The sequence below is a fragment of the Petaurus breviceps genome, unplaced genomic scaffold (assembly GCF_028583685.1).
Source record: "Petaurus breviceps papuanus isolate PSGF00001 unplaced genomic scaffold, PetGlider_PUasm1.0 151, whole genome shotgun sequence".
In the NCBI taxonomy this organism is placed as follows: domain Eukaryota; kingdom Metazoa; phylum Chordata; class Mammalia; order Diprotodontia; family Petauridae; genus Petaurus; species Petaurus breviceps.
Window position 1 is genome coordinate 15,058,260 of NW_027185712.1, and position 13,918 is coordinate 15,072,177.

General features: G+C 36.8%; 1 protein-coding gene across 7 annotated transcripts in view; it reads right to left on the reverse strand.

Annotated features, from left to right (window-relative positions):
- The window catches only part of FHOD3 (formin homology 2 domain containing 3), a 749,832-nt gene that overhangs the window by 288,886 nt on the left and 447,028 nt on the right, over nt 1-13,918 (reverse strand). For all 7 annotated transcript variants that reach the window (XM_069075779.1, XM_069075767.1, XM_069075758.1 and 4 more), the window contains exon 6: nt 10,955-11,049. In XM_069075779.1, the coding sequence (XP_068931880.1) occupies nt 10,955-11,049 (95 nt within the window). The remainder of the gene's footprint in view (nt 1-10,954; nt 11,050-13,918) is intronic.

Sequence of the window (13,918 nt, forward strand, 5' to 3'; positions counted from 1 at the left end):
ATTTTTGGAAAGCAATTTGGAATTATGCAAATAAAGACTAAAATATTCATACCCTTTGATCCAAAGAATCCATTACTGGGCTTATACCCCAAGGCAGGTATCAATAAGAATAAAGTTTCCTTATAGCCCAAAACATTTATAGCACATTTTTTGTGATAGTAAAGAAATGGCAACAAAGTAGATGCCCATCAGTTGGGGAATGGATAAATAAATTGTGGTACATGAATGTAATGTAATATCACTATGCTTTAAGAAATGATGAATGTGACAAATCCAGAAAAGCACAGAAAGATCCACATGAACCTGAGGAAGAATGAAGTAAGTGGAACCAAGAAAACAATATACACAATAACTACAACAATGGAAATGGAAAGAACTACATACCAAAAAAAAAAATCAAAAGTGATTGTAACAAAATTACAAAGATAAAGCATGACCTGAATGAAGAGATATGAGAAGAAAGCCCAAACTCATCCCTCTGTGGATTGGGAGGTCCACAGGTGCGAAGACACTTTACACATTTTGTGGATTGTTTTCAAAGATCAATTGTGCTAATTTCTTCCCCCACTTTAATAAAAATACTATTTTATTATATGGGATGGCTCTCCAGGAAGAGGAGAGGGAAGATACTGGGGATAACCATGATAATGTAAGAGACAGAAGACTTCAATCAAAACTTATTTTTAAAAAAAGAATAGAGTTGGGAAGAAGCAGCTAGGGTGATGGAGGAAACATTCCCAGAGAAAAAACATAGATCCAACACTGCTATATTTCCTGAAGAACTACATCTGATTGGAATCTGAGAATTTTAAAATAAACAGATAATTTCAAATCCTTTGATACTACTTTCTAGAGTGGAAAAAAAGGAGCATTATACTGGAAAATCCATTTGGTCAGTGATTCATTAGTAAGTTGGGCAGAAGTGACTGACCAACCCTGACTTTTATACCAAAGAGCTAAACAGGAAGAAAGGATGGGAGAAAATGAAAAAATGGGGGAAGACAGAAAGGAAAGCAAGAGAGATAAGAAAAGAAATCCTCTGAGGACATGTGTGTGTACATATGTAAATATATACATTCACTCACATATACATGCATCAAGCATGTATACATGTAGAATCTGTGTAACATACTATATGGATACATATTTAATTACATTGTACCTGCATATATTTCTATATATGTGTTTATGTGTCAGTAGTAAGCAGAGAAGCACATAAGGCTGGCTGAACAACCTTAATGGATGTGGTGATTGTATATAGAAACATACTTATAACATACACATAATTACATATGTGTATATATGTGATGTGCAACAATGATAATTACCCATGTAACATATGGTGTGTGTGTGTGTGTGTGTATCAGGGGAAGTTCAGGGAATTTACTTTTCTCATCTTGTTCTTCTTTCTCTTTCCTTTTCTCTCCTTTTCTTCCTCCTCCTTATCTTCATTTTTATCCCTTCCTCTCTTTCTGTTTTCCTTTTTTCTCTCTCCTCTTTTCTCTTCTTTTTCCTCTTTCTCTTCTTTACTTTCAGACTGTTTCTTCTGCCTATTTTTCCTCTTCTTCCTTTTAATCCCCCTATTTCTCCCTGCAGCCTTATCCCTCCTCTTTCTTCTCCTACATTACCATGACTGAACATATGGTTATTCTTTTTTTTTTTTTTTGAGACAATCAGGGTTAAATGACTTTCCCGGGGTCAGACATGGTTATTCTTTTTAATTGAATTGTTTTCATTGCATTTTAGAAATAGAAATACTTGTTTCACACACAACCATACTAATTACAGTTAAACCATTTATGATGATAAACCTGCTTAACCAGCAGAGCTCTGTGTCACTGTCAATTCTTAATCATTCATCAGTTACAAAAATCTACCAGTTTCCCTGATGCCATCTGGAGTCATCAAAGGTGACTGTCAAGTGAATATAAAAGCTAAGCCTCACAGAAGCAGAGGCGATGTCCAGAACAGAGTCAAAAGACAAATTAGGAAAAATTTAAACAGCATGTGAGATATAAATCTTTAATCAACCTTGTTAAATCAACCTAAGCTGAGCATTCCACTAAGTCTTTTGAGGTCACCCAGCATCAGTTTGAAAATGGATTAATTTCCATTTTCCATTGAAAATAAAGCCAAAAAGGGGTTTCAAGTCTCCTGAGGGATACTGCAGCAGCTTCCATTATGAAACAGGGGAAACTCACTATCATCAATTACACAGTGAAATGGGAAAAAATGGCTAAGGAGTGTGAAGTTCTGCTATGGATTTGGGAACACTTAATGCTCCTTTAAGCATAAATTCTAAGTTGTAAGAACAGGGAGATGGATTTGTGAGTTTAAAGAGAAAAGGAACGTTTATATACTCTAATGCCATGTTCAGAGAACTGTGAGAACATAGAGACATTCAGACTTAACTAGGTTAAGTCTGGTTAGGAACTCCCTCTCTGGAGTATCTGGAAAAGTTCAGACTCGCTTTCTGCTCTCCTTGGGCAAAGCTGATATTTCAGTATATTGGTAACTTTTAACACAGAAAATCTGATCTCAAATGCAAGATGAAAGGATGTGCTCCATCTCGAGGCATGGGTCATACGAGGCTTTGAAGTTCTCCTGTCTCGCTCTCTGTAATGTTGAGGGAATTTGAAGATCTTCCCTGGCCATTAACAGGCACATAAACCTCTGGGCTATGGGGCAGTTTCCAATTAGTGCTGGGGCATGAGGATTTTCAGGCTCCTCAGCACTCAGCCAGTCAGATACCACGTCTTTGTTATATATTGTGGGAAGTTAGGGTTTTACTTTTGGGGTTTGCTCATGAGAAGGATTCTTTGATTTCCTGGTTGAGACTCTGAGTAGCCATATGTTCAGAGCCCCCGACTACTTAGATGTCTGTGCTCCCGTGATCCACTGATGTATGTAAAATGTATGGCAATATTGCTTTACTTAGACAGTTAGAGCCCTGTCTGTTGATCTTTGTGCTATTTTCTCTGCTTATATTTTCTCTGTTTGTATTTTCTTCAAGTTCAGGGTGCTGACCTTTCCCCCTGAACTAGTGAATGGAATTAAAAATAGGATTGTCAACTCCTTTTTGAGGAGTCTTTTTAAAGCAGTCTTTCCTTTAAAAGCAGATCAAAGAACCTGTGCTAGAAGGCCATCCTGGGTGTGCTAGGGTGCTTGCTACTACACTCTCCTAGACTCAGCTCATGTGTGTGTATGGGGGCAGGGGGGTGGCAGCTCCTGGAGATCACAGGTACTTCTGGGATGACCTGACACTCTGAAAGAGTTACCAAAAGCAGAACCGTAACTAGGAATCTTTCCACGTGGGACAAGCACCTAGAGCAACTGACATAAAGAAGTGCTTATTGGGTGAAGGCTGAAAGAAAGCAATGGCTGAGGAAGGGATACGGTGATCCTGTGAAACTATCTCAAAGTTGTTGACAGGAAGGTTTTTCTCAGGGTAAGGGAAACTTCCACTAATACAGACACATGATACTTTTCTATTTTAGCTAATTATCTCTACCAATTAAGTGTTAAGCTGTATTGTTTCTACACTGAAGGACAAATGCTGTTAGCCCTCTCTAAGCTCATCCCTCTATGGTTATAGTTCTGTCCAGAGGCTACATCAGTTCTGTCCCTTATCATTTCAAATCCAAGCTCTTTAGTTCCATATTTAGGATTATCCAATCTCACATCAAGGGGCAGCTAAGGTGGTCCAGTAGATATAGAGTACTAGACCTGAAGTCAGGGGAACCTGAGTTCAAATCTGACCTCACTGTGTGACCCTGAAAAGTCACTTAACTTTGTTTACCTCAGTTTCCTGATTTGTAAAATGAAGTGGAGAAGGAACATGGTAAATCACTTCAGTATCTTTGCCAAGAAAACCCCACACAAGGTCCCACAGAGTCAGCTATGACCAATCAACTAAACACCATCAACAAAAAATCTTACATTTCATTATGCTTCAACATGTACCCATTAATATAGGCATTTCAGTCTTTTCACTGCCCTATTATAGTCATTTTCATTTCCCCTTCTCTACTACCTTGCATATGTTATTTTCTCTAGTGTCAAAGTTTCCTTTAATCTCATTCCTCAAATTTATTCCAGCCAAGTTAGTCTCCTGATGAACTTCCCAACATTGGCTACTTTTGTCACTTGCGATGGCTAGAGTTGGTTATACCGACCATGAAAGAGAGGTTAAGGAGTCCCCTTGATAACAGTATTCTTGTTTTCTGCACCTCGTAGCTGCTTCTCAAACAGCTTGCCTGGATGCAGACATCACTGGCTTGCTCTAACCTCTGCTTCTTATAAAGTGTCTGATTCCTCATTGCCCAATTGGTCTCTAACCAATAACCTTGCTTTGTTTTCTCAGGTAACTATTTCACTTTCTGATGGTCAGTCCTAGCTTTGATCTACTATCTTTCCTTTACTTTTAGCTCAGCAGTTTTCACACTTTTTGGTGTTAGGAACCCCTTTAGACCCTTAAAAATTATTGAGGACCTCATTACTGAGGGCCTTGCATCAGTTATACTATATTGATATTCACCATATTAGAAACTAATCATTTCAGTATTATTAAAAAGACAGTTTTAATCTCAAGAACCCCCTTTAAGGGTTTCAGGGAGTCCTAGGGGTACCTGCACCACACTTTGAAAGCTTGATTTAATTCATCTCTCTTGGGCTAGGTCCTGTTTTCCTCATTCCAACTGACTACTTTCCCCGGAGATGGACACTAGGTGGCAGCATCATTTAAGATAGCATGGTGGTTAGAACAGCTACCTTAAAGCTGAGGAGCAATGGCAGTGGGGACAAGGAGGGGAGAAAAGGATAATGGAAAAGTAACTATTTACATGTAAGAGATGCATGAACTTGATTGTGTCTTAGAAGTGGCTTGGTACCTTACTTGATTGTTTAAGTGTTTAACCAGTATGTATCTTAGCTCAACTAAACTTTAACCTTTTTTCAGGATGGGGATTTCTATCTTGCACTTTTTTCCTAAGAATGACGATTTTTTCCTAACATATAAGTGCTGTATTTAACCTAAGCATTCAAAAATGCTCGCTGAAAAAGTGGACAAACATAAGTTTTGAAGATCTTTTAAGTAGTTTCATGACAATATTTTTGAAAATATTCATATGGGGGCAGATGTTTTCATTAAGAAAAATAATATCTAGACTTATTGGTAAGATGTACCCAAACTTCAGTAGTTTTACTTAATTTATGAAGTGTCTTCATAAGTCAAAGAGCTATGTCAGAGTCAGAGTGCCTTATGAGAGTATTTATGTGTTAAACATACTCCTTCTTTCTCACCCTCTCCTACTACCAAAAAAGCCTTCAAAAAATATAAAACGGTTCATAATGATATTACTTAATAGTTTGCATACTGAATGAAGTAAGATGAATATAAACATTCATTCCAAATTGCCTAATATATATATATATATATATATATATATAGTTGTGATGAGGCAAGTTACTTCTCAGGCAATAATCATAAAATAACATTTAATTTTATCTCCACTATGCTTTTGTTTGAGTATATTTTAAGAGAAAGAAAATGGGAGAGGTTGCTAAAGAAATCTAAGTGGCTGCACAGGAAGCTCTCTGATGAGTTCAGATGATTGAAAGACATATGAAAAATGATTCGAGAACCCTGGAATTGAAAAATAATGGAAAAGTTTGGCATGAACTGTAAGACTTTAAAAACAGCTAAAGCCCAGAATGAGATTAAGGTTTCTGAGAAACTACTAATGACAGAAAAAAAGGCCTTTATAAAAAAGCCATGTTTATAGTAAGAACATATTTTTAAAAATAAACTATGGTTTCAATAAATATCTCAACTCTATAATGCAAGTATCATTTTTCATTTTCTCTCATAGTTATGATTTTTAATCATATAAAGTTTAACATTTTAAAAAGCAACTGAAATACAAATGCCCACTGGTTACCTTTAAAAACTTAAAATTTACTATGCCTCTAAATTTATTACTTCTAACAAAGTACTGATACTCAGGAGTATGAAGGTTAAGTACCATAAAGGCAGGAAAAGTGTTTTATTTGAACTTTATGTTTTTGTTGAACTAAATTTAATGAAGCCAAAAAGGGACTAGGGAAAACATATCTAATAAAACACACACACACACTTTATCTTTCCCCTCAGCTTCTAATATCCCTTTTCCCTCCTCCTCTCCTCTGGTGCCTCTTTCTACCTCTCACACATGTACAGCTAGGTTAGACTCAAGCCTGAGATCCAAGAATGAAACAGAGGCCAGTTTAGACAGCAATGAAAGAAGATAAGCACATAGAAGGCCCACATTCTTTCTCTCCTCTCCACCTCTTCCACACACTGTACACTCCCTACTTTTGCTCACAGGCATACCCATACCATCAACACAGCCTGAGGAAATGAACAAAAAAATCCAGAAACACCAACCTGAGATGAGAATAGTTTAACTGAACATGTACTTACAGGAAAGACTGGGATACTCACAAAAGTACAAAATTGTACAACTTGTCTTCATTTTATTTTATTCATATTGAAATTCATAGAATTCTCCAGTCTAATGACTGTCTAAACCGGGGAATACCAAATATTAGCCACAGTTTTTTGTATATCCTTGAGTATGTATACTGCTTAGGTATACAGTTGAATATTTAAGGAGACAAATGCAAAAATACAGGGGGTAAAACAATCAGTACTGTAGTCATGTTCTCAAAGAAAATAGAGGAATTTATTTTCCTACGAAAAGTTGGATTAAATAATCTCTAAGATCCTATCTTTAAATCCTCTGATGCTAATATATATATTCATAGGTTCTTAAACTATAAGAGACTAAAGATGACCTTAGAGATTATAAAATCAAAGCATCTCAGATTTATAAAGGACCCCAGACACCATCTAGTCCAACCTGTAACTGAACAAGAATCTTCTCTTTAATACTGCCGATGAGTAGTCTTCCAGTCTTTGCTTAAAGACCTCTAGTGAGATGGAAACCACTTCCTTCTTAGGCGATTCATTCATTCTACTTTTGGATAGTGTTAAATGTTTGGAACCCCCTTACCCCAATCCCCCTCACATTAAGCCTAAATTTACCTCTCTACTTCAACTCTGACTCATTTCTCTATCTCTTGCAATCTGGTTTCTAACTTGTTTACTACACTGAACTTGTTCTATCTAAAGTTACCAAAACGATCTTAGTGGCTAAATCTGATGGCCCTTTTCAGGCTTCATCCTTCTTGACCTCCATTTAGCTTTTGACATTATTAACCACCCCTTTATTTGGGGTGACTTTTCTCTGTCAGCATTCATGAAGCTCTCTTGGTTTTCCAACCTATCTAACCACTCCAGTCTCCCTTGCTGTATATCATACATATCTGACTCCATTAATGAGCATATTGGGATCTTCCAAGAAAGCCACTCTCCTGGGTTCTCTTCCTACACCCTCTCTCAATCATCTCATTAGCATCTAGAGCTTAAGTTGTCATCTCTATGTAGAGCAATCCCAAACCTATATATCTAGTCAGAAGCTCTTTTCTGAAGCCCAGTTCTGCATTGACCAACTGACTAATCTCCTCTAACTAATCCTTCTTCCCTTTCTGTAGTGGATACCACCATCATGTAAACCACCCTAGGTTTACAACCTCAGTCATGCTCAAACTTTTCATTTACCTTCAACCCCTGCCCATATCCAATCAGTTACCAAACCTTGTCAGTTAAATAATTTTCCTTTTATTATCATGAACTTGAGGAAAATTAATAAGCATGAAAATTTCCCTACATAAAGTATAGAAAAAGAGGACTGCATATAAAACCATGAGTCTCCACAATGTATAGCTTATTTTTCTTTTGCATATTTCAAATTTAATATGGTTGTTTTAATATTGCCCTTCATCACCTTCTGAACTTTATTCTGAAATCTTCTGGTTTTTTATTTTATTTTTTTAGTGATCCACTGACATTCTTTCCTTCCTTTTTTGGGGGTGGTGGTGGTAAGTTTTGACAATTTTACTTCGATAACCCTTCTTATATCTGCTCTCTCTACTCATGATTCCATTCTACTATTAATTACCTGGCCTGTTGTAAAAACTTCCTTTTTGGTTTTCTTATTTGCAGTCTCCTCTCTGATCTACTTTACACATAAACAACAAAACAGTATTTCTAAAGCAAAGGTCTAACTATGTCATTTCTCTGTTCAAAAATAACCATTGGCAACTTGGTGCCTTTAGGATAAACTACATACTCCTCACCCTAGCCTTTAAAACCATTTATCTATGTCTTTTTTGCACAAAGCCAACTAGAATTAAAATATCTTTGAGATGAACATTTTTTTAGGAATACATAACAAGTATACCTCACTTTATGTTCTTAACTATAGAAATTAGGCCATTCACTCTGTATTCTTCATTATCAGTTTATATGATCCATTATTTTAGTGCTAGATGCAGGTTTGAGGTTTGACATATCAGAGGCTTCTGTGAGAACAACCTCATTATTTTCCTATGTAGGACTGTAATTAAATAAAATCTTACTGAGCAAGGTAAGATTGTTGTTGTTGAGTCACTTTTCAAACATATTCTAATCTTCCTGATGCCATTTGAGGTTTTCTTGGCAAAGATACTATAGTGGTTTGCCATTTCCTTCTCCAGCTTACTTTACAGATGAGGAAATTGAGGTAAACAGGATTAAGTGACTTGGCCAGGGTCACACAGCTAGTACATGTCTGAGGCCAGATTTGAATTCATGAAGATGAGTCTTCTAGATTCCAAGTCCAGAGCTTTATCCACTGTATCATCTAGCTGCCCTACAGTGTAAGATGCTGAATGTAAATTTGAAATAAAAATATGTAGTACACATATTTGTCATGTTGAAGAATATGATCATTTATCTGGTTATCTCTTCATCATTGCTTTAAGCCACAGTTAACTTACATGACCCTTGCTTGTTCACCTGCCAGGAAATTAGATTCCTATCTAACTTCTTATGCTTATTTCATCTAATTCTCTTATGTGTTCTCATTATGTGCTATTTTTCTCATGGCTTCTCCTCCAAAAAAAGTGACAGCAAACTCTCTTTAATATCAGCAATACAGGGGCAGCTAAGTAGTGTAGTGAATAGAGCACTGGCCCTAGATTCAGGAGGGTCTGAGTTCAAATATGGACTCGGACACTTAACACTTACTAGCTACGTGACCTTGGGCAAGTCACTTAACCCAAACTGCATCACCTCCCCCCTCCAAAAACAAATATCAGCAACATAAATCATTCTTCTCTCTCCTTCCTTGTTAATGGTCCATGGATGACTTTTTAAAGCTGAGTTTCAAAAAAATCAAAGAAACTTAAATTGGAAGGAGAATTTCCTTCAATCAGATATTATTTCCAACAAAGAACTTTTTAAAGTCAGTAACATACCTGAAAACATAAAAACACAGAATATTTATATCCAGAAGGGTACTCAGAATTGTTCTTATCCAACTTTCTTATTTTAATAGATGAGGAAACTAAAGCTCAGAGTGGCTAAGTAATTCCCTCAAGGCTATACTTCATTATTAAACCTAGACCTTATGGCAGCATTTTTCAATTTCTGGAATATTTCTTGAAAATAGATTTCCTTGAATTGACAGAATATGATGACAGAAAGCCACATCTGGATTACTATGTTTAGTCATCCATGGGTGTCCCATTTGGGGAAGAACACAGTAAGTACTATGCAATAAGATTTTATTTCATTGTAATCTTATATAAAAGAGAATAAAGTTATTATCAGTACTAGACCCTGTGATCTGTCAGACCTAAATCTGTATCTAACACTTAAATGATGTTTAATTTAATTTGTAGACAATTTGCAGACAAAGAAGAATTTAAAATTCTAGAATCTTTAGTTCTGTACTTACAGTGGCATATACATCTTATCTGTTCCTAAAGAACAGGACCTCAGTGTAAGAACATTGATGAGTTGGGAGCCATCCAAAAGGTAATTAAGATGACGAGAAGCCTCAAGACCTTTCCATGTTTGAAGGAGCTAGGGTTATTTTGCCTGAAGACCTCTGGGGGAAGTTATATCTGTCTTTGGTACTTGAAGGATTTTTACACATGGAAGAAGTAGTCAACTAAGGACAGAACTAACAACCATGTGTGAAGATGCAAGAGCCAAATGTGCAGTTGATGTAAGGAAGGATTTATAGATAGAGAAGTCCAGTTACAGAGCAGGAGACATAGGGAAAGAGTGGGTTCCTCTTCACCAGAGGTCTCCAGTTAATGACCATATGGCTTCTCTGCTTCTATGTCATAGAAGGGATTGCTTTATGCTTATAAGTTGGATTAAATGGCCTCTCAGGACTCTTAGTTAAGTTGGGTCTTGGAGGACAGACGATTGCCAAAGACATACTCAAAAGCTTTCTAGCTTCTTAGGACCTGCTTGAGTTTATGTTTTGTGCTGAGAACCCAGGATTGTTTCTGTGCCAGAAAGAGGCAACAGTGCAGGGCTCTAGTTACAGAAAATAAGACCAGAAGGTAAGCTGGCAATTATTCATATGGATTTTGGGCCAAATTGAAGGATGTTTATTGCAATCAGATTCAGAATTCAGTAATACAGTAATTAATGCCTGTTTAAAATTTTATCACCAAAATATTAAGTCCCATAATAAGCATATGAATTTTTGAAATAGAAAGTAATAGAAATGCCCCCAAGACTCCATGGTGACTTGTTGGATTTATTTCAGAGGGAGTTAAGGTTCAGAGAAATATCAGATTTGGTGGGATGGCCTCTAAGGTCCTAACTCTGAGATTCAGTGATTCTCAAAATATGTCACATTTATTCAGTATTCATAAAAAATGTAAAAGAATCTTCCACATTTGTACTGTGACATGCCTAGGGAAAAATTACACAAAATTTTTTTTGGGGGGGGCATAAAAAAGGTATTTGCCTATACAGCACATGAAATACATAACCTTGGCATTCTCTTACCTTTGAACCAATGAGAGTATACAGCCACTGAATGGTTTCATTATGATTTATGACTCCATTCATCCCGTCTACATACAACATAATCTGGCCCAAAGCTATGGAAAGGAAAAGAAACAAGGAGGCATTATGGTTTCTTGTAAAAAATATTTCTAATCTATGAATATCACAAATAAGCATTCATCACATATCATGATATTAATCAAGAAATTTTCGTTCCTTGAGCACTTAGATTCAACACGTTCCAGGAAGGATTTAAAGAGCACTGATTAATGAGCTTTTGGTATTGGCTGTACCTCATTGCCAGAAATGAAGGCAGCAGCAGATTGCAGCAGAAGAGAGAGATGCATTCCCTGGCATCAGTTAGAGGGAATCAGTCTAGGGCAAAGTCTGGGGTGAAAGCCAGAAGTCATGGAATTACAGGACCCAAGGTGAAAAATGCTAGTAAGAGTGTCATGTGAAAAGGGGATTAGATTTATTCTGTTTGGTCCTGAGGGGTAAAATGAGAACCAGTGGGGAGAAGCTATCAGCAACAAAACTTCAGCTCTGCTGAATAATTATTCACCCTCCAACTGAAGGGTTAAAATTCTTGTCAGTGGACATAGTCAGGTAGAGGCTGGAGGAGAATCTAAGGAAGATACTGTAGAGGGTAGAAGATGGACTAAACGCCTTATAAGGTTCCTCTGATCTCTCCATTTCTATGATTGTGTGAAATCAGGCCCAGGAGTTAAAGCAGAAATCCAAGACAAGCAAAGGAATTTCAAGATCAACAGAGTAAAATCCCAAACTGTGGGGGAACCAACAGCTCATTCTTCTTCTGAGACTAATCCCAGACAGTGACTGAGCTCCATAATTAAAACTAGCAGGTTCTTGTAACCTAAGAGCCTTGACAATAAGAATTCTGGCTTTTGACAGCTGTATAGCTTAAATTTTGGAAGAAAATCACCAGAAACTCCATATACATACACACACACACACACTCACACATACACACATACATTGATCATTTCTTTTCCTTTATTTTCTGTGATTCCATCAATGTAAGCAAACACCTTTCCATGACTCAGGACAATAACTCAACTGTAACTTAAAAGTCTTGGCTGCTTAAGACAATGAGAAGTTAAATGACTTGCTTGTGGTCACAAAGTATATGTCAGAGGCAGGACTGATTCTAGATCCAAGCCCATCTCTTTTATCTACTATGTCTCCTGCTTCATATGTGTGCATATGGGTGGAGTATCAGGGGCATACATATATACATATAGATATCTATATCTATCTATGTGTACATATGTAACTGTACTCATTATGGCTGAAAAGAGTCAAGTTGTTTTGACTGAGAGAATATATAATAGCATTGTTTGATGGTCAGCCTAAATTGAGTCATTCTAGCCTATGTTCTTCATCTATAGCCTTAGGCTGAAGAGATTTCCACTCTATGGATGCCATACTTTAACTTTTGAAGAAGTAAAACAAAACAAAATTTAAAACCACAGACAGGTAGATAGATGGTAATAAGAATAATGTATGGGTCAGTCCAGACCAGAAATGAATCTCTAGGATTACTCTGAACCCCAAATGGCCTCCAGACACTTGGCCAGAATTAATGAAACATCTAGGGATGGGGAAGAACAAGGCAGAATCCATCATTCTCCTAGTTGTATAAATTTCTCACCCATAACTATCCCATTCCACACCAAAACAGTTATTTTCTAACCAACTAGACATAAAATTATTTTTAAAGATCCATCAATCTCAAAATAAAAAGAAAGAACACAGAAAAGGATCAAAGGATAGCAAATTTTATTTTTACCCAATTAAACAGTATTTAATTCAATAAATATTTACTGAGGATCTTTTATATATTAAGTATTGCATTGAGACCGGGGAGACACGAGATTTAAGGAAGACATAATTTCTGCCCTAATTAAGTTTACAGATTAGTGGAAGGATAAGCTATACACACAGCTGAATTGTAAGTACATAATTATGTCGGAAGGGTACATTAGATAGATAGGTGTAAAAGAGAGTGTTATGTGAGATCAAAGCTAAAGAGGACTTCGGAAGGTCATTTAGTGCTACTCCATTTTGTAGATAAGGAAACTGGGGCTCAGAGAAAATCTCAAAGCCACTAAGTGGAACAGTTAGAAACTGAATTTACACTAATCCAGGCCTCCTTCCACTGTACTACCCAACAAAGACATTGTGGGAGGCTTGCTTCATGGAGGAGGTAAAAGCATCATATGAATTTGTTCTATAAATGACAGAAATAATTCCAACAGTCAGAGAAAGAGGGTCAGTGTAGGCATAGGAAGCAACACGGAGCCAGAAATGTGTAAGGAATATTCAGGAAACAGTCAACTAGCTTTTATTAAGTGCTTACTGTACAGCAACATTGCAAATACAAAGAAAGGAAACAAAAAGAAAATAAAGTCTGTGCTCTTAAGGAGTTCACAGTCTAATAGGAAAAACAACATCAAAACAGTTATATGCATACCAGATCTATATGGGACAATATGGAGATAATTAACAGAGGAAAGATGATAAGATTAAGGCAGATGGAGAAAGATTCTTTGCAGAAGGTGAACTTTTAACTGAGACCAAAAGAAAGCCAGGTAAGGTAGGAGGCAGAGATGCAGATACAGATATCTTAGTTGGAATAGGAGAGGGATAGAGGACAGACTTTTGATATCTTTGGTGTAGATAACTCCCAGTTAAGGGAGTTGGCAGGGACTAGGAACTATGAACACAGAATACTGGCCCTGGCAGACTTTCACAATGTAGCATGGTATCACTGACAAGAAACATCTCACATCCCTTCTTAGAATGGGAAATGGAGCAGGCACCAAAGTAATGCCTGAACTGCCTCAACTATGCTCCCAGAAAGTTGAGGTGATCTCTTCAGGGATAAGCAGAGACTGGTGCTCTCTTCAAAGTCAGAGAATAGTGATCAATAATATGTAAATG